Raw genomic sequence first — 18,026 nt, 5'->3', positions numbered from 1 at the left:
AATTATTGATCGAATTCTTCAATGTTGGACATTTAGATTGTTTCCGATTATTTGATAATACTAGTAATGATATTCATTGCACACAAATCTTTGAATTTTTATGTTTTCATAAATTAGTTTTCAGCGGAGTTATTGGATGTTGGAAATGTTTGTATTCCTAGTTTTGTTCCAGGTAACCGAAACTACCAACAGGTCACCAAGGCAATCACACAGTACACACACTCCACCCAGACTACCCAGCTGTGAGCAGAGGCAGTAAGTAGTACGATCCGGGAGCTCACAGAAAGCCCCTGCCGGCAGAGTAACTTAGTACAACTGTCGTGAGCAACACGTAACAATAAAGTTATGGATGTTGAGGAAAAGACTTCCGGTAGGGGCATTTCTATTTCCGTCAGGGTCTTTTAGCCTTCTCCCTCCACGTCCACACCGCAACCGGAAGTATTTGTACCGGTTTAAAGCCACGTCTGTCCTGACCTCGGTCCCGCCCACACATTGTGGAAGCGCTTCCGGGTTCAGGTTGTTCCTCTCGGTACGCCCAGCCCTGCAGCCGGTGCTTTGCTGGAAGCCCGTCTTTCCCGGAAGTGGCCCGGGCCAGTCCTTCGGGGTCCCCATTGCCCGCTGCTGCTGAGGGCCCCGGGGGCGGCGGCGATGGCGGAGGCGGCGCTGCTGCTGCTGCCCGAGGCGGCGGCGGAGTCGGACGCTCGGGAGAGGCTGGCTCTCTGGGATCGGAGACCCGACACCACGGCGCCGCTGACCGCCCGGCAGACGGACTCGGTGCTGGAGCTGAAGGCGGCGGCGGAGAACCTGCCGGTGCCGGCCGAGGTGAGGTGCCGGGCCGGGGCTGGGCTGAGGTGTTCCTCCGGCGCGCGGGTGGACTTTGGCCCTGCAGACCCCCGCCTCCCCGGTCACGGCGGCGGCTCGGGTGGGAGGGGCCCCTCACAGCCCCGGGCCGTCGGCCTCACACCCTCCCTTCCCGCGCGGGGACGGCTGCCACCGGCACCCAGCCCTCCCCTTGCGGCCCGGGGCGGTTGGCCAGGAGCCTTGCCCCGGCTGATTGCCCCGGTGTCCCTGATGTCAGCGAGGCAGAGTTCTGCTGCCCCCCATCTCGCAGAAGGAAAGGGCACCGAACTCGAAATGCTGTGCTTCCGAACAGCCTCCTGTTGGCACTCGTTTACCACCTTCGTGAGTAGCGCAGCGTCCTTTTTCCATGGGGCAGACCAAAACTTGATCCCGAGTGACAGTTCATTCATCGCACATTGAAGAGTGCAGGTTAGGGGAGGTCGATTTATTGTACCTATTGGAAAGCAATGGAAATGGATTTTCTTTGAAAGCTGGGTCAATACATTATTCCATAAGACTGGATTTTGGATTTAGTGTCAGTGTTTTTAATCCTAATTACCTTTGGGATAGTATGCATATTACTGCTAGTGTGATTCAATTCAGTTAGTTATAATAGCGTTTTATGTATTGTCAGGTGTTTGACAACCCTTTTCTAGTTGTGAGGCCAGGTTTAGGAGGATTATTTTATTAGGGATGATAGTTACTTTTGATGTTGGAAGCATTCTTTTTAATTTTAAGAAAATTGTTATTACACAAAGGTGGTCACATAATTGGATATTTCTCTACTTTGTACACAATTATTCTTACTCGCCACAGAAAGGCTGCTTAACTTTTCACTGCATGATGGCAAACATGAAAATCCTCATTTTAACAGAAGAGTAGTAAAAATGCCTCTGATTTAAGTTGAAAGATGTATATTGGTGCATGGCTCTTACACTTATCTGGAATGTACAAATACCTTTTTATAAAAAAATACAAAACAAATGATGTGTAGGCATGGATAATGACAGCAGTAAATCTTTATGTATGTTGTCAACTAAAACCAGTAACTGATGGTTATAGTGGTTTTCTTAAACATTAGCCATCCTTTTCTTCAGTCATTTTCTTCAAGTGACTTCTCTGAAGCACTACCTGAGCGTCCGCTCATAGTTCTCACTGATAATGGTAAAGCACTGTCCTGGGATTAGAACATGCCACCTCCCATCCCACCTCCCACCCCACCCATGTCACCCACTGCAGGGTCTTTCTCTTCTTTAGGAATTTCTGTGACTGCAACTTCTGCTGTGGTTAACAGAGAGGCCATTCTAGTACCATCCAATAAAGCAGTTCTTAAATCTTAGTTTGATCAATGATTCCTTTTTATACCATATTCGCAGAATCTCCAAGCATAGTGTCATAACCAACTTCTGAGGAACTTTGCATAATCTTTTTCAACTATCAACGATCCCTCAACACCTGCATTTCTAGCAATGTTTATTGCAGGTGTTTTGAGTGCTCTTTTAAAAATAATTTCTATACCAATTTTTTTTTATATTCTTTTTTTTTTTTAAATATATTTTATTGATTCCAGAGAGAAAGGGAGAGGGATAGAGATTAGAAACATTGAGAGAGAAACATCGATCAGTTGCCTCCTGCACACCCCCTATGTGCCCGCAACCAATGTTGCCCTTGACCGGAATCGAACCCGGGACCCCTCAGTCCGCAGACCGACGCTCTATCCATGAGCCAAACCGGTTTCGGCCCAATTTTTTTTATTTTCATGGATTTAATGCACTGAAGCAGGGCACAACCCCTTCCCAGGGCAATGTCTTCTTCAACAGCAGCTTGTGTAGCATTGAGGGCATGTTACCCTTTCTTTTCATTCATTTCCATATCACTTGTGCCAGCAAACTTCAGCACAGCTACTCCATCTGAGAGTTTTGCCAGACATTCATTTAGTTTTTCCTTTTCATATTCCTTTTCGGATATCTAACTGTTGGGTGATTTCTTGAATGTTTTTAAATTTGAGCCGTGTCACCTTTTCCTTTCAAGAGCATGGCATCATCTTTGGTCACAGTGACTGACCTCTCCAATATTTCCTAACATGAGGCTGAACATTTTCAAAATTTAGGGTTAATTCTTCTTCTCTAAACACTGCACCACAAGTAGCAATAGCCATGTCTTTAAGCTGGTTCTTTCTATTGTCAACAAAACCTGGAGCTTTGACTGCTACAACCAGAAGACCAACTTTTAGCCTAGTCAAAACGAGTGTACTTAGAACTTCTCCATCAACATCTTCAGCAGTTTTGACCAGGGGCTTACGGTGAGCATTGGCAGTTTCAAGAGCAGGTACAATGGCCTGAACTCTGCAAATTTTCTTTCCACTCAGTTGAACGTAGGCATCTTGGAATTCACATTTCTGACCTTTTGATGTATTAATGAAGTATGGAGAAATATAACCTTGATCAAATTTCCATGCCTTCAGTAATTTCTAAGTCATCATTCAGTATTTTTCCATCCTTCACTGTGATGATGCCGTTTCTTCCAACCTTTTTCATTGCATCAGAAATGATGTTCCCAATTTCTTTGTTTCCGTTTGCAGAAATCATAGCAACCTGAGCAATTTCTTCAGGGTTGTCACAGGTTTAGACTGTTTCGTAAGTTCAGCAATTATAGCATCACCAGCTAACATCACACCTGATTTCCACTGGATTAGCACCTTTGCTAATTTTCTCAAAGCCTTCCTTGGCAGCAGAATGTACCAGTACAGTAGCAGCAGTGGTGCCATCCCCAGCTCCTTCATTTGTATTTTTTTTTTCTTCATTTGTATTATTGGCAACATCTTGAACAAATTTAGTGCTAATATTTTTGTATTTATCTTTAAAGTCAATGGACTTAGCAATGATCACACCATCTTTTTAAAAAAAATATATTTATTGATTTTCTTTTTTAAAAATATATATTTTATTGATTTTTCACAGAGAGGAAGAGAGAGGGATAGAGAGCTAGAAACATCGATGAGAGAGAAACATCGATCAGCCGCCTCCTGCACACTCCCCACTGGGGATGTGCCCGCAACCAAGGTACAACATGCCCTTGACCGGAATCGAACCCGGGACCCTTGAGTCTGCAGGCCGATGCTCTATCCTCTGAGCCAAACCAGTTAGGGCTATTTATTGATTTTCTTACAGAGAGGAAGGGAGAGGGATAGGGAGTTTGAAACATTGATTAGAGAGAAACATTGATCAGCTGCCTCCTGCACACCCCCTCCTGGGGATGTGCCTGCAACCAAGCTACATGCCCTTGACCGGAATCGAACCTAGGACCCTTGAGTCCACAGGCCGATGCTCTATCCACTGAGCCAAACCAATTAGGGCGTGATCACACCATCTTTTGTTACTTTGGGACTTTCCTAACTCTGTCCAGTAATCACTGTTCTTCCCTTTGGCCCCATAGTAACAGCTACAGCATTAGCTAAAAGGTCTACACCAGGCGTCCTCAAACTACGGCCCGCGGGCCACATGCAGGTGTTTTTGCCATTTTGTTTTTTTACTTCAAAATAAGATATGTGCAGTGTGCATAGGAATTTGTTCATAGTTTTTTTAAACTATAGTCTGGCCCTCCAACGGTCTGAGGGACAGTGAACTGGCCCCCTGTTTAAAAAGTTTGAGGACCCCTGGTCTACACCTTACAGCTGGGAGCGGCGGGGATCCTTTTTTCTGCGAAGGACCATTTGTATACTCATAACATCACTTGAGGGCCATACAAAATTATCAATTTGAAAATTAACATGCTATATTTGGTTAGACATTTGGTTAACTCACCCCTAATGCCTTGGCAGGGCCGGACCAAATGATTTTGGCCCAGGGGCTGGACATTCCTCACCCCTACCTTAAAGTATTAAGGCTAAAGCATCTGCACCAAATTTTATATCTTTGGCATAAGCCCGAGTGCGATAAGGAGCCAGTGCCCTGGACACTGGCCTAATCTGGCGAAGGACTTCATGTAATCGAAGCATTTCTGTGGGGTTAGCAGGGCATGTGATCAGTGAGGCAGGCTGTGGCAAGTGAGGATGAAAGCATTATTTTATATGATTTGGAATTGTGTCCAAAGGCAGATTAAATCTCTAGAGACTTTAACTTTTTTTTCTGCCCTCAAACTTTAGAGGTTAAAAACTCTGATTTGAAAGTTGCTTCACTTTCATTATTTCACTAGTAGCCCTGCACACGAATCCGTGCGCCAGTAGCTCTCTGTGGGGCCTGGCCGCTCCATGCCCGCTGCCCAGAGGCTCCCCGTGGCCCAGAGGCCCATCTGCGGCTGGGCGTGGAACACTTGCCTCGTCACCGGGGCAACAAAGCAAGCATTCCACCAGGCCGCTCATGCTCTCAGTGGCCACCCCCCTGGGACTGGGGGACTCTGGCGGGGCTGAGAGGACTGGGTGCTGCCATCTTGTGGCTATGGGTGCTGCCATCTTTGTGACGGAGTGACAGTTAATTTGCATATTACCCTTTTATTAGATAGGACTAGTAGCCCGTTTGCACGAAGATTCGTGCAATAGACCTTCATTCACCTGGCTGCCTGCACCAGTTTTCTGCCGGCACCGGGGACCCAGGCCTTGGCTGTGGCCACCGCCTTCTGCCTTCTTTCAGGGTCTGGGCTTGGCCCTGGGCGGTGGCCTTGGGCTCGGCCGCACCCAGCGTCCCTGCGACCGATCGCAGGAGCCGACCCCCAGTGGTCTCCTGCGATCGGCGCAGGCTCCCCGCTGGTGCCCAAGGCCGGGAAAGCCGCCGAGGCTTTCCCGGTCTTGGGCTCCACCGCAACCCCAGCGTCCCTGCGATCGGCGCAGGCACCCTGCTGGCGCCCAAGGCCGGGAAAGCCTCGGGCGGCTTTCCCGGCCTTGGGCTCTGCCACACCCCAGCTTCCCTGCAACGGTTTCCTGGTGGGCGTGGTTGATGGGCGTGGCTTGGTTGGTGGGCGTGGCTTGGGTGTAGCGAAGGTGCGGTCAATTTGCATATTACCCTATTATTAGATAGGATGCTTTGTCATAAAATAGAGGTGTTCTTTCTTGGGTTTCTCTGTCCACCTCTGGGATGCTATGCTGGAAGTGGATTTGAAATAAATGAGGAAGTATGTAGAAATTTCTTTGGTTTGATGATCACAGTCTTTTATGCTCTGGACAATGGAAGTTGTTTGCTCTGTAAATATTCTAGTCGGTTTGATTTGGCCTGATACTGAAGCAGGATGGACATCACAGCAGGGGTGAGGGTATTTCACAAGAAATATAACCCAATTTGTTTTTGTCATGGGTCATAAACTTTTATTTCTTATTCTCATTGAACTTAAAGGAAAGGGTTTTGAGTGAAGTAAATGGAATCTTCATTTTCATCCCATTCTTTCACAATATGCAATATAATACCTATCATTAGCCTTAATGCAGTCATTGAACAGATATACTGTGGGCTAAGAATTGAGGATAGAAAGATAAGTAAGTCAAGATCCCTTGCCCTAACTGGTTTGGCTCAGTGGATAGAGTGTCAGCCTGCGGACTGAAGGGTCCCAGGTTCGATTCCAGTCAAGGGCATGTACCTTAGTTGCAGGCACATACCCAGTAGGGAGTGTGCAGGAGGCAGCTGATTGATGTTTCTCTCTCATCGATGTTTCTAACTCTCTGTCCCTCTCCCTTCCTCTCTGTAAAAAATCAATAAAATATTAAAAAAAAAGATCCCTAGCCTCATGTTGCTGACATAATTGTGATGATCATGAGCATGTATAAAAGAACAAGAAAGGTAATTTCAGATGGTGATCCATGACATAAGGAAAAAACCAGGCTGGTATGACACTAAGGGATGAGGTGTGCCTTTAGGCAAGGAAGGAAGGTCTTTCTAAGAGAGTAACAGTCTAAGATGAGAACTCATGATGGAAAACAAGAAGCTAGTCTTGCAAAGACAAGTATTAAATATAATATTTAAGCTGGAGGAAAAAGTAGTGCAGTCATGGGTAGGGGATGAGCTTGACAAGTTCAAGCATTCAGTGAGGGTCTTCTGGTACATGCAAAATGAAATAACCTGTTATTTACCCAACCTGGAATCTTTAAGGGGGAAGTTCTCATTGCTCTTCAGCTCTCCATAGCCCTATTTCCTTTTACTAAAGTGTTTATATGTCTGGTGGGAAGACTTAGAATTGATTTTTTTTCTCCCTTTCCCCCCATTACCACTCATTTTAACAGTGGTGCTGAAAAAAGAATGCCTAAATTTTTACTTTGTCCAAACAGTATATCTCTAAAGGATTTTCCATAGTGTTTCACAATTTTCATGAAATAAATTATATCCTGAACAGCTGGAAGTAGGCAAGTTAGTTGAATAGCAAGAGTCCAGCTAACTCTGCAAATATCATAAAGCCATTAACTTCTTTAGAAAATAGCTTTCTCTTTTATGAAGGAGAACTAATCTTATCTTGGAAAGGAGTTATACCTTTTTATTTAGTGTTAGATAAGGGAATTTGTGGTGGAAAATTTTCAGTAGGATATTAGGTGGACTGGTTTCTTGTAGCCAGGGCATTTTTTTTTTCTTTCAGTAGTGAGGGCCATTTTCTTTTCTGCTGGGCTTAGTAATCCTTTTTCTTTTTTAAATATATTTTTATTGATTTCAGAGAGAGGAAGGGAGAGGGAGAGAGAGATAGAAACATCAATGATGAGAGAGAATCATTGATTGGTTGCCTCCTGCACACCCTGCACTGGGGATTGGGCCCGCAACCCAGGCTTGTGTTCTGACAGGGAATGGAACTGTGATCTCTTGTTCATGAGTCGATGCTCAGCCACTGAGCCATACCGGCTGGACTGGACTTAGTAATTCTTGATAAAAGACTAAAATAATTTGCCCTGAAATTTACTTGTAATTTACTGTTACAATTGTTTTCCTAAAGCCTGTGGAACCTTAGACATGATGTTTAACTTTTCTGAGCCTGTTTTATTCTTTTTTTTAAAATCAGTCGCCCTTTAAAAAAATATATAATATATATATTATTGATTTCAAAGAAGAAGGGAGAGGGAGAGAGAGAGAACCATCAATGATAGTGAGAATCACCAATTGGCTGCCTCCTGCACACCCCACACTGGGGATCGAGTCCACAACCTGGGCATGTGCCATGACTGGGAATCAAGCTGTTACCTTCTGGTTCATAGGTCAACGCTCAGCCACGGAGCCATGCCGGCCGGGCTGTTTTGTTCTTTATGATAACTCTTACCTCATGAGTTGTAAGAAGGAAATGAAATCATGTAAGTAAAGTGCACATGGCAAGCTACCTGCTAGTATTTTTCATGTGCTTTTCCCCCTCCAAATGTTTAACACCTAAAAAAATAGATTAGAATCTTATGATCCTGAGCTGGTACAGTGCCACTCAGACCAAAGGTAAGAAAAGAAGAGATTAGTACCTCAAAGAAGGTTCTAAGACTCAATCTTTACCTTTTCAATGATTTGTTGCAAATAGAGACAGTAACGTCCGGTTTCATTTAGGGAATAAATTGATTAGAGTGTTTATAAAAGTGATATTCTCTAACCCAGAACTGTGCAAGAAGTCAAGTTTGGGAGAGTAAGATGTATTTGCTTGCTCTTTCCTGGACCTGTTCAGCTGGTCAGGCAAGGCTAGATGGTTTATTGTAATTAGTATTTAATATGTTAGTGTCTCTATTTGCATAAACTAGACAATAGTATTCTATGACTGCCAATCAGGAAGCTAGATCTGTGCTCTTTTCTCTCTGGTGGTAAATGTCTGCTCCTTTTGGGATCCAGGACAGGGCAGGTAAGTCAGAGACATTCGGAGTGAGTGAGAGGTCAGACAGGAAAATTTGTGACACTACCACCCTACTTCCTGATTTGCCATTCTGTTCCAGGTGCTTTGAGAAAAGAAGACAGTTTGGTAAAAGTGCCTAATAGATTTTCTCATATGCTATTTCCCCCTTTTTATTGAATTTATTGGAGTGACACTGGTTAACAAAATTATGCAGTTTTCAGGTACACAATTCCACAACACATCATCTGTACACTATTTTGTGTGTTCACCACTCCAAGACAAGTCTCCTTCCATCACCATTAATCCTCCCTATACTCTCCTCCACTTCCCCCTATACCCCCCTCACCCCAGCAGTCACCACACTGTTGTTTGTGTCCATGATTTTTTTCTTTTTTCTTTAGTGCTCAAACCCCTCCAGCTTTCACCCCTCGCCCCCTAACGGCTGTCAGCCTGCTCTCTATCTATGAGTCTGTCTCTATTTTGCTTGGTAGTTCAGTTTGTTTGTTAGATTCCAAATATGAGTGAAATAATATGGTACATGTCTTTCTCTGACCAGCTCATTTCACTTAGTGTAATGCTCTCCAGGTCAATCCATGCTGTCACAAAGGGTAAGATTTCCTTCTTTTTATAGCTGAGTAGTATTCCATTGTGTAAACCTACCTTTTTTATCCGCTCATCTACTGATGGACACTTGGGCTGCTTCCAAATCTTGGCTATCCTATATAATAAAAGGGTAATATGCAAATAGACTGAACGGCAGAATAACCGAACAACCAATCAAAGTGTAATATGCTAATGATATCCTAAGGTTGCTCAACCACTCGCTATGACATGCACTGACCACCAGGGGGCAGATGCTCCAACCAGTAGGTTAGCTTACTGTGGGGGTCCAGCTGATCGGGACGGAGGGAGATGGGCCGGACATGCCCTAGAGCCCTCCCGTCCTCCCTCCCCAGCCCGATTGTGCACTGGTAGGGTCCCTCAGTCTGGCCTGTACCCTCTTGCAATTTGGGACCCTCTCGGGGATGTTGGAGAGCCGGTTTCAGCCCAATCCCGCAGGTCACTCCCCTTGGGAGGGCGACAGATGCGAGCTCATGACTGGCAAGCGCTGCTGTGGCAGCACCAGCCTCTCCCAATCGGGACTGATTGGGCGCGAGTTCGCGGCAGGCACAGCGGGGCCGGGATGAGTGGGAGCAGCATGTAGGAGCTGCAGGCGGCGTTGGACTGCGGGTTTCAGCCCGATCCCTGCAGGCCACCCAGAGGGACCCCACCTGTGCATGAATTCCTGCACTGGGCCTCTAGTTATAAATAATGCTGCAATGAAGATAGGGGTGCATATGTTCTTTGGAATTAGTGTTTGGGGTTTCTTTGGATTATATTCCTAGAAGTGGAATTGCAGGTTATAAGGCAGTTCCAATTTAAATTTTTTGATTTATTGTCTAAAGTTTTACATTTGTCACCCTTTTCCCCGATTGACCCCTCCACCCCCAATTTAAATTTTTTGATGTAACTCCATACTGCTTTCCATAGTGGCTGCACCAGTCTGCATTCCACCAATAGTGCACAAGGTGTTCCTTTTTCTCCACATCCTTGCCAACACTTGTAGTTTGTTGATTTATTAATGAGCCATTCTTACAGGTGTGAGGTGATATCACATTGTGGCTTAATTTGCATTTCTCTGATGATTAGTGACATTGAGCCTCTTTTCATAGGTCTATTGGCCATCTATCTGAATGTCCTCTTTGGAGAAATGTCTCTTCAGGTTCTTTGCCCACTTTTTAATTGTATTGTTTGTTCTTTTGGTGTTGAGTTTTATAAATTCTTTATAAATTTTGCATATTAACTCCTTATCAGATGTATTGTTGGTGACTATGTTCTCCCATTCAGTGGTTTGTCTTTTCATTTTGTTGATGCTTTCTTTTTTTTTTTAATTTCTTTATTGATTAAGGTATCACATATTTGTCCTCATCCCCCCATTCCCATCCCACACCCCTCCCCACGCATGCCCCCACCCCCCTGTTGTCCTTAACCACTGGTTAGGCTCATATGCACACAAGTCCTTTGGTTGATCTCTCCCCTATATCCCCACCCTCCCCTACCCTCCCTCTGAGGCCCGACAGTCTGGTCCATTCCTCCTTGTTTCTGGGTCTGTTCTTGTTCATGTCTATGTTGTTCATCATTTCCCCTAGATGAGTGAGATCATGTGCTACTAGAAATACACTTATAAGAACCGAAAATGAGACAAGCAATAATGATTATGCTGAAAGGCAAATGAATCAGTCTGTAGTGAGTTTCTTTCTGGGCCAACAGTTCTTTTGAGACCCAATTTCAATGTCCACCAGTTCCTTATGTGTACACGTCAGCACTGACTTTTCAGTTCTGGATGGTGGACAAATGGTGGTAATGCAGGTCCGACCCTCTGTTGATGCTTTCTTTCACTGTGCAAGAAATTTTTAGTTTGAAGTACTAGTAATCCCATTTCTTTATTTTTTCTTTTGTTTTCCCTTGCTGAGGAGATATGCCAGGAAAAATATTGCTATGAGAAATGTTTGAGATTTTACTACCTATGTTTTCTTCTAGGATATTTATGGTTTCGAGCCTAACATATAAGTCTTCAATCCATTATTTTTTTTTTTTACAAAGAAATCTTTTTTAAAAAAAATATTGTTTATTAATTTCAGAGAGGAAGAGAGAGGGTGAGAGATAGAATCATCAATGATGAGAGAGAATCATTGATTGGCTGCCTCCTGCATGCCCCCCACTGGGGATTGAGCCTGCAACCCGGGCATGTGCCCTTGACCAGAATTGAACCCGGGACCCTTCAGTCCCCAGGCTCTGTCCTCTGAGCCAAAACAGCTAGGGCAGTCTTCAGTCCATTCTGTTTATTCTTGTGTATGGTGTAAGAAGGTGGTCTAGTTTCATTTATTTTTTTGCATTTTCTCCAGCACCATTTATAGAGTAGACTGTCTTTACCTCATAGTATGTTTTTGCCTCTTTTGTCAAATATTTGACTATAAAGGTGTGAGTTTATTTCTGGACTCCCTATTCTGTTCCATTGATCTATAATTCTGTTTTTATGCCAGTACCATGCTGTTTTTATTACTATGGCCTGTAGCATAGTTTGATATCGGATATCATGATTCCTTCCACTTTATTGTTCTTTCTCAAGATTGCTGTGGCTATTTGGGGTCTTTTGAGGTTCTATATAAATTTTTGGAATATAGATTGTTTGGGGGGTATGGACATTTTCATGATGTTAAGTTTTCCTATCCATGAACATGGTATATTCTTGCACATATTTGTGTCTTCTTCAGTTTCTTTCTTCAGTCTTATAATTTTCAAGTACAGGTCTTTTACATCCTAGATTAAATTTATTTCTAGGTATTTTATTTTTTTTGAAGCAATTGTGAATTGGATTTTTTTTTTTAGTTTTCCTTTCTGAAAGTTCTTTATTAGTGTATAAAATTGCACGGATTTCTGGATATTTATTTTGTATCCTGCTACTTTATTAAATTCATTTATCAGATCTAGTAGTTTTTTGGTGGAATCTTTAGAGTTCTCTATATACAATATCATGTCATCTGCAAATAATGACAGTTTTACTTCTTCCTTTCCAATTTGATGCCTTTTATTTCTTCTTGTCTGATTGGCTAGGACTTCCAGTACTATGTTGACTAAGAGTGGTCATCCTGTTTTGTTCCTAATCTTAAGGGATTTTTGCCTATTGAGTATGATGTTGGCTGTGATTTTATCATACCTGGGCTTTATTATGTTGAGGTATGTTTCCACTTTGCTGAGAGTTTTTAAAAAATCATAAATGGGTGCTAGTTTTTCATATGCTCTTAAAAACAACTTGTTTTGTTACTTTAAAAAATCATTTGTTAGAAGTGATTGCATTGTGGCTTCTCTCTTGCTTGGTTTGAGAGAAAATGTTTTGTGTTAGTGAGAACAAGGGAACTAGACAGGAAGCTTCCTTCTGCTTCCGGTGTTTAAAAATCCTTATGATTGAATAGTAGTTAATATTTGTGCATAAAGTAATAAAGTAGAATGCTCTTTCATACATTTCATCTATTATATTTACTCACAACATCTAGGTTACAGATTATAACTGGAATTTGTATAGTACCTTCTCAAGTGTCCAGAGTTTTCATGTGATCTTATTTTTAAAGTAAATTAGAGGATAAATATTTTTTGGTTCAAATGACAGACTGAGCACATGTGTATGATACCCTTGGATCCTTTGACATGATAGTAAATAAATGTGTGGCACACCAAAAACAAAGATGGTATAAAAAACATTAATACAGTTAAATTGATTAAAAGTCGGTGGGTGCGGGGAAGGATTTTACTTTTCATGTGAGCTTTTCTCATGATTTAGAATAAAAAATACTATGCTTGTGTGTTTTGGAAAATTTCTATAAAAGAAGATTGATAACAATTGCAAGTTATCTCTTTACTTCATTCTACTTTTAAAGTTCTTCATTCTACCCTCAAATTCCTTAGAAATATTTCTTAAGTTGTAAACATTGGTGTTGTCTCAGAGAAGAATTGGAAGGACAGAGAAGATGGGAAAGAAGGGAGATTTGCTTTTTCACTTAATTATTTTGTACTCCTGGGCTTTTATTTTTTATTTAAAAAATATATTTTATTGATTTTTTTTTTTTACAGAGAGGAAGGGAGAGAAATAGAGAGTGAGAAACATCGGTCAGCTGCCTCCTGCACACCTCCTACTGGGGATGTGCCCGCAACCAAGGTACATGCCCTTGACCCGAATCGAACCTGGGACCTTTCAGTCAGCAGGCTGACACTCTATCCACTGAGCCAAACTGGTTAGGGCACTCCTGGGCTTTTAAAATAATGGGCCTATAATAGTTTAACTAGAGGCCCGGTGCATGGATTTGTGCATGAGGGAGGGGGATGTCCCTCAGCTTGGCCTGCACCCTCTCGCCATCTGGGACCCCTCGGGGGATGTCCGACTGCTGGTTTAGGCCTGATTCCTGCAGGACATCGGCAGTTGGATATCCCCTGAGGGATGTAGCAGTGTTCCAAGTGGCAGGCATCCAGGGAGGAGCCCGAACCGGGGTGGGCGTCGTGCCGCTGGTGCTCATCCTGGCCCGGCCTGCTGTGCCTGCCGCCGCTGCTGCTGCTGCTGCTCGGTAGCACTGCTGCGGAGTCAGGAGAAGCTCCCGCTGCTGCAGCTGCGCTCGCCAGCCGTGAGCCCAGCTTCTGGCTGAGCAGTGCTCCCTTGTGGGAGCGCACTGACCACCAGGGGGCAGCTCCTGCGTTGAGCGTTTGCCCCCTGGTGGTCAGTGCTTGTCATAGTGACTGGTCGAAAGGTCGTTCCAGTCGTTTGGTCATAATGTTCGCTTAAGCTTTTATATATGTAGATGACAATTAGAGAGTTATGAATTTAAAGTAAGTAAATTCCATTTTTTCCTTATACCTTGTTGAAAGACAATGGAAAATGCTACATATTAAATGCAAAAGGCAAGGTGTGTATAGTGTACTGTTATTTGGTTTATAAAAAGATACACTTCCTTTGTATATGCATAGACTATCTTAGGAAAGATTCATGAGAAACTAGTAACATTGATAGCCTCTGAGGAGGAAACTGTATGGTTGGGAAATAGGGTCAATCCAAAGGAGACTTTTCACTGAATAGTCTTTGAATTTTGTGCCATGTGAATTTATTACCTATTTAAATAAATATGTTTTTACTGATTTTTTTAGAGAGAGGGAGAGGGAAAGTTAGAAACATCAATTAGAGAGAAACATCGATCAGCTGCATGTCCCCTACCAGGGATTGAGTCCTCAACCTGGGCATGTGCCCTGACTGGAAATTGAACTGGGGATCTCTTTAGTTCATAGGTCGAGGCTCAACCACTGAGCCACACAGGCTGGGCTAAAGAAATATTTTTAAAATGACTGTTCTGTGTATTAAAAATTATTTTGAAATGAGAAACTTTATATCTGGAATTTGTTATATATTATTATTTTTAAGAGAGCTTAAATCTCAATTTATTTTATTATTATTTTTAATCCTCTGAGGATATTTTTCCATTTATATTTATTTATTTTTTTAGAGAGAGGGAGAGACAGAGAGAAATATCAATGTGAGAGAAACATATCAATTGGTTGCCTCCTGCATGCACCCTGACCTGGGCCGGGGAGAAGCCTGCCACCGAGGTACATGTCCTTGACTGGAATTGAACCCAGGACCTTTCAGTCCACAGGCTGATGCTCTGTCCACTAAGCCAAACCGTCTAGGGCTGGACTTTGTTATATGTTATTAGGTAATACCAGAATTAGTAGTATGTGCTGTAAGGTCTCATGAACTATGATAGAATACTAGAGGCCTGGTACACAAATTTGTGCATGGGTGGGGTCTGGCTGCCCGCCCTGATTGGGGCCAATCAGGCCAGGCCGGCTGGCGGAGGGGCCGTGGGTGGTTGGCCGGCCAGCCCTGCCCTCTGGTCGAACTCCCAGTTGAACTCCCAGTTGAGGGGACAATTTGCATATTAGCCTTTTATTATATAGGATGATTGTTACATTATTTTTTCATTTTGTAAAACTGTGATAACACAACCAGAGTTTTGAAACTTACCTACATTACTTTTAAGATATGATATTTTTTTCTCAAAGGAAATTGAATTAAAGATAGATATGGGTCTGGATGGTTTTGTAGGACTGGATTTTGCAAGGTCCTTTGAATGTTTTCAATATTTTAACCCTTTGCACTCGCTTGCCTTTTTCTCGAGCTGCTACCGATGCTAACATTCGAGTGCAAAAGGTTAAGTGATTGCCCTAGGTTTATAACATTTATTTAATTAGACATAATCTACCTTTAAATATTATACTACTTCTTGTATAGTGTAAGAACCTTACAACAGTATGCTCCTATTTCTCCCTCTTTTATGTGCTGCTGTTGTCATATATATGCTATAAAGCAGGCGTCCTCAAACTACGACCCGTGGGCCACATGCGGGTGTTTTTGCCGTTTTGTTTTTTTACTTCAAAATAAGATATGTGCAGTGTGCATAGGAATTTGTTCATAGTTTTTTTTAAACTATAGTCCGGCCCTCCAACCGTCTGAGGGACAGTGAACTGGCCCCCTGTTTAAAAAGTTTGAGGACCCCTGCTATAAAGCCATAATAATACATTGCTATTATTTTTGCTTTTAACATTTGTCTTTCTGAATGATTAAAAGTAAAGAAAGATGATTATATTTACCTCTATTTTAACTATTTCTGGAGCTTCTCAGGTTTTTCTTTTGGTAGATCCAGGTTTCCATCTCATATTATATTCCATCTGTCTGTAGAACTTCTTTTAACATTTCTTCTAGTACAGGTCTGCAGGAAATGCATTTTCTGCGGTTTGTTTAAACATTTTATTTCTCTTTCCTGTAAAAAAGACATTCTCAGTAGGTAAAGAATTATGATTTACCTTTTTTTGGCTTTGTCTCTTAAAAGATGTTGCTTCATTGTTTTCTGATAAGTCTGCTATAATTTTTATTTTCATTATTCTGTTTATAATGTGTCTTTATCGTGACTGCCTTCAGGATTTTCTCTTTAACTTTGGTTTTCAGGAGTTTGAATATGATGTGTCTAGATGTATGTATATGTATTCTGCTTGGAATTCTCTGAGCTTCTCAGAACTGTAGTTTGTTGTCTTTCATTATTTTTGGAAAATTCTCAACTATTATCTCTTTAAATATTTTTTTTTACCCTATTCTCTCCTTACTTTGGGATCCAAATTCCATATATATTAGTTGACTTGACATCATCCACAGTTCTTGGATCCACAGTTTTTGTTTTTCTACTGTTTCCTCTTTATGGGTTATTTTATTGACCTATCATCTAGTTCACTGATTCTTTCTTTTAACTGTGTTGAGTGTATTGATGAGTCCATTGCAGGTATTTAAAAAACAAAATATTTTTATTGATTTAAGAGAGGGAGAGAGAGGGAAAGAGAGAAATAGAAACATCAGTGATGAGAGAGAATCATTGATTGGCTGCCTCCTGCATGCCCCCTACTGGGGATCGAGCCCTCAACCCAGGCACGTGCCCTTGACCGGAATTGAACTCGGGACCCTTCAGTCTGCAGGCTGATGCTCTATCTACTGAGCCAAGTCAGCTAGGGTGCAGGTATTTTTTTTATCTCAGTTGTTATGATATTTATTTTTTACACTTAAGTTTTCATTTTTCTGCTGAAATTCTGCATCTGTTCATTTATTTTAAATCTATCGTATACCAGAGCCTTTATAACTAACCTATTAGTTACATATTAGTAATATAGTTACAGTTATTTAAATTCATTATCTGATAGTTGGAGTATTCAGGTCATTTCTGATTCTGTCTCTGTTGAGTGCTTTGTCTCTTGGCAATGAGTTGTTTTTTCCTCCCCCCCTCCTTGCTTTATTATTATTACTAGAGGCCCGATATACGAAATTTGTGCAAGGGGCTTGGCCCTCACAGCAGCCCTGGCTTCATCCAGAAGGTCGTTTGGCCGGCTGTCTGGTCTAATTAGCATATTATGCTTTTATTATTATAGATTTTTTTGTTAATCCCCATTTGAGGATATTTTCCATTGATTTTTATTATTTTTATTTATTTATTTTTAAATACATGTTATTTTTATTTTATTTATTTTTTAAATATATTTTTATTGATTTCAGAGAGGAAGGGAGAGGGAGAGAGAGATAGAAACATCAATGATGAGAGAGAATCATTGATTGACTGCCTCCTGCATGCCCCCTACTGGGGATCTAGCTTGCAACCCAGGCATGTGCCCTTGACCGGAATTGAACTCGGGACCCTTCAGTCTGCAGGCCTACACTCTATCCACTGAGCCAAACTGGCTACGGCTAAAATATGTTTTTATTGATTCTTTTTCTTTTAGAGAGAGAGGAAGGGGGAGGGATAGAGAGATAGACACATCGATGACGGAGAAATATCATTGATTGGCTGCCTCCTGCACACCCTCTACTGGGGATTGAACCCGCAACCCACGTACATGCCCTTGACCGGAATAGAACCTGTGACCCTTTGGTGGGTGGGCCAACACTTTAATAACTAAGCCACACCACCCAAGGCTTCCCTTGCTTTTTAATGTAATTTTGAGTAAATACTGGACATTGTGTTCAGGGCAGTTCAGAATGAGGAAAATAGTATTCGTGTGTTGAAATAAGAACACCTCTTCAGTTAGATTCTTAGTGTGGGGAGTTGAACCAGTCTAGTCAGGAGTTGAGCTAGGTTCAGTTTTGTTGTTGCTCTGGTTATCTTTTAGTTCACTGATTCTTTAGCTGTGTTGAATGTACTGATGAGTCCACTGTGGGTATTTAAAAAAATATTTTTATTGATTTCAGAGAGGAAGGGAGAGGGAGAGAGAAACATCAGTGATGAGAGGGAATCTGGTTCCAA

General features: G+C 42.3%; 1 protein-coding gene and 1 pseudogene across 1 annotated transcript in view; one reads left to right on the top strand and one right to left on the bottom strand.

The window, feature by feature from the left end:
* The first annotated feature begins 522 nt into the window (after positions 1-522).
* The window catches only part of COG3 (component of oligomeric golgi complex 3), an 83,883-nt gene continuing 66,379 nt past the window's right edge, over positions 523-18,026 (top strand). Inside the window, exon 1 of the mRNA XM_008145562.3 lies at positions 523-822. Coding sequence (XP_008143784.1) covers positions 649-822 — 174 coding nt within the window. The 5' untranslated portion in view covers positions 523-648. The remainder of the gene's footprint in view (positions 823-18,026) is intronic.
* On the bottom strand, positions 2,024-4,837 carry LOC103289670 (60 kDa heat shock protein, mitochondrial-like; annotated as a pseudogene).

Source organism: Eptesicus fuscus, chromosome 8 (genome assembly GCF_027574615.1).
Source record: "Eptesicus fuscus isolate TK198812 chromosome 8, DD_ASM_mEF_20220401, whole genome shotgun sequence".
Lineage (NCBI taxonomy): Eukaryota > Metazoa > Chordata > Mammalia > Chiroptera > Vespertilionidae > Eptesicus > Eptesicus fuscus.
The sequence above is the reverse complement of the archived record's forward strand: the minus strand, read 5'-3'. Positions and strand labels throughout refer to the sequence as shown.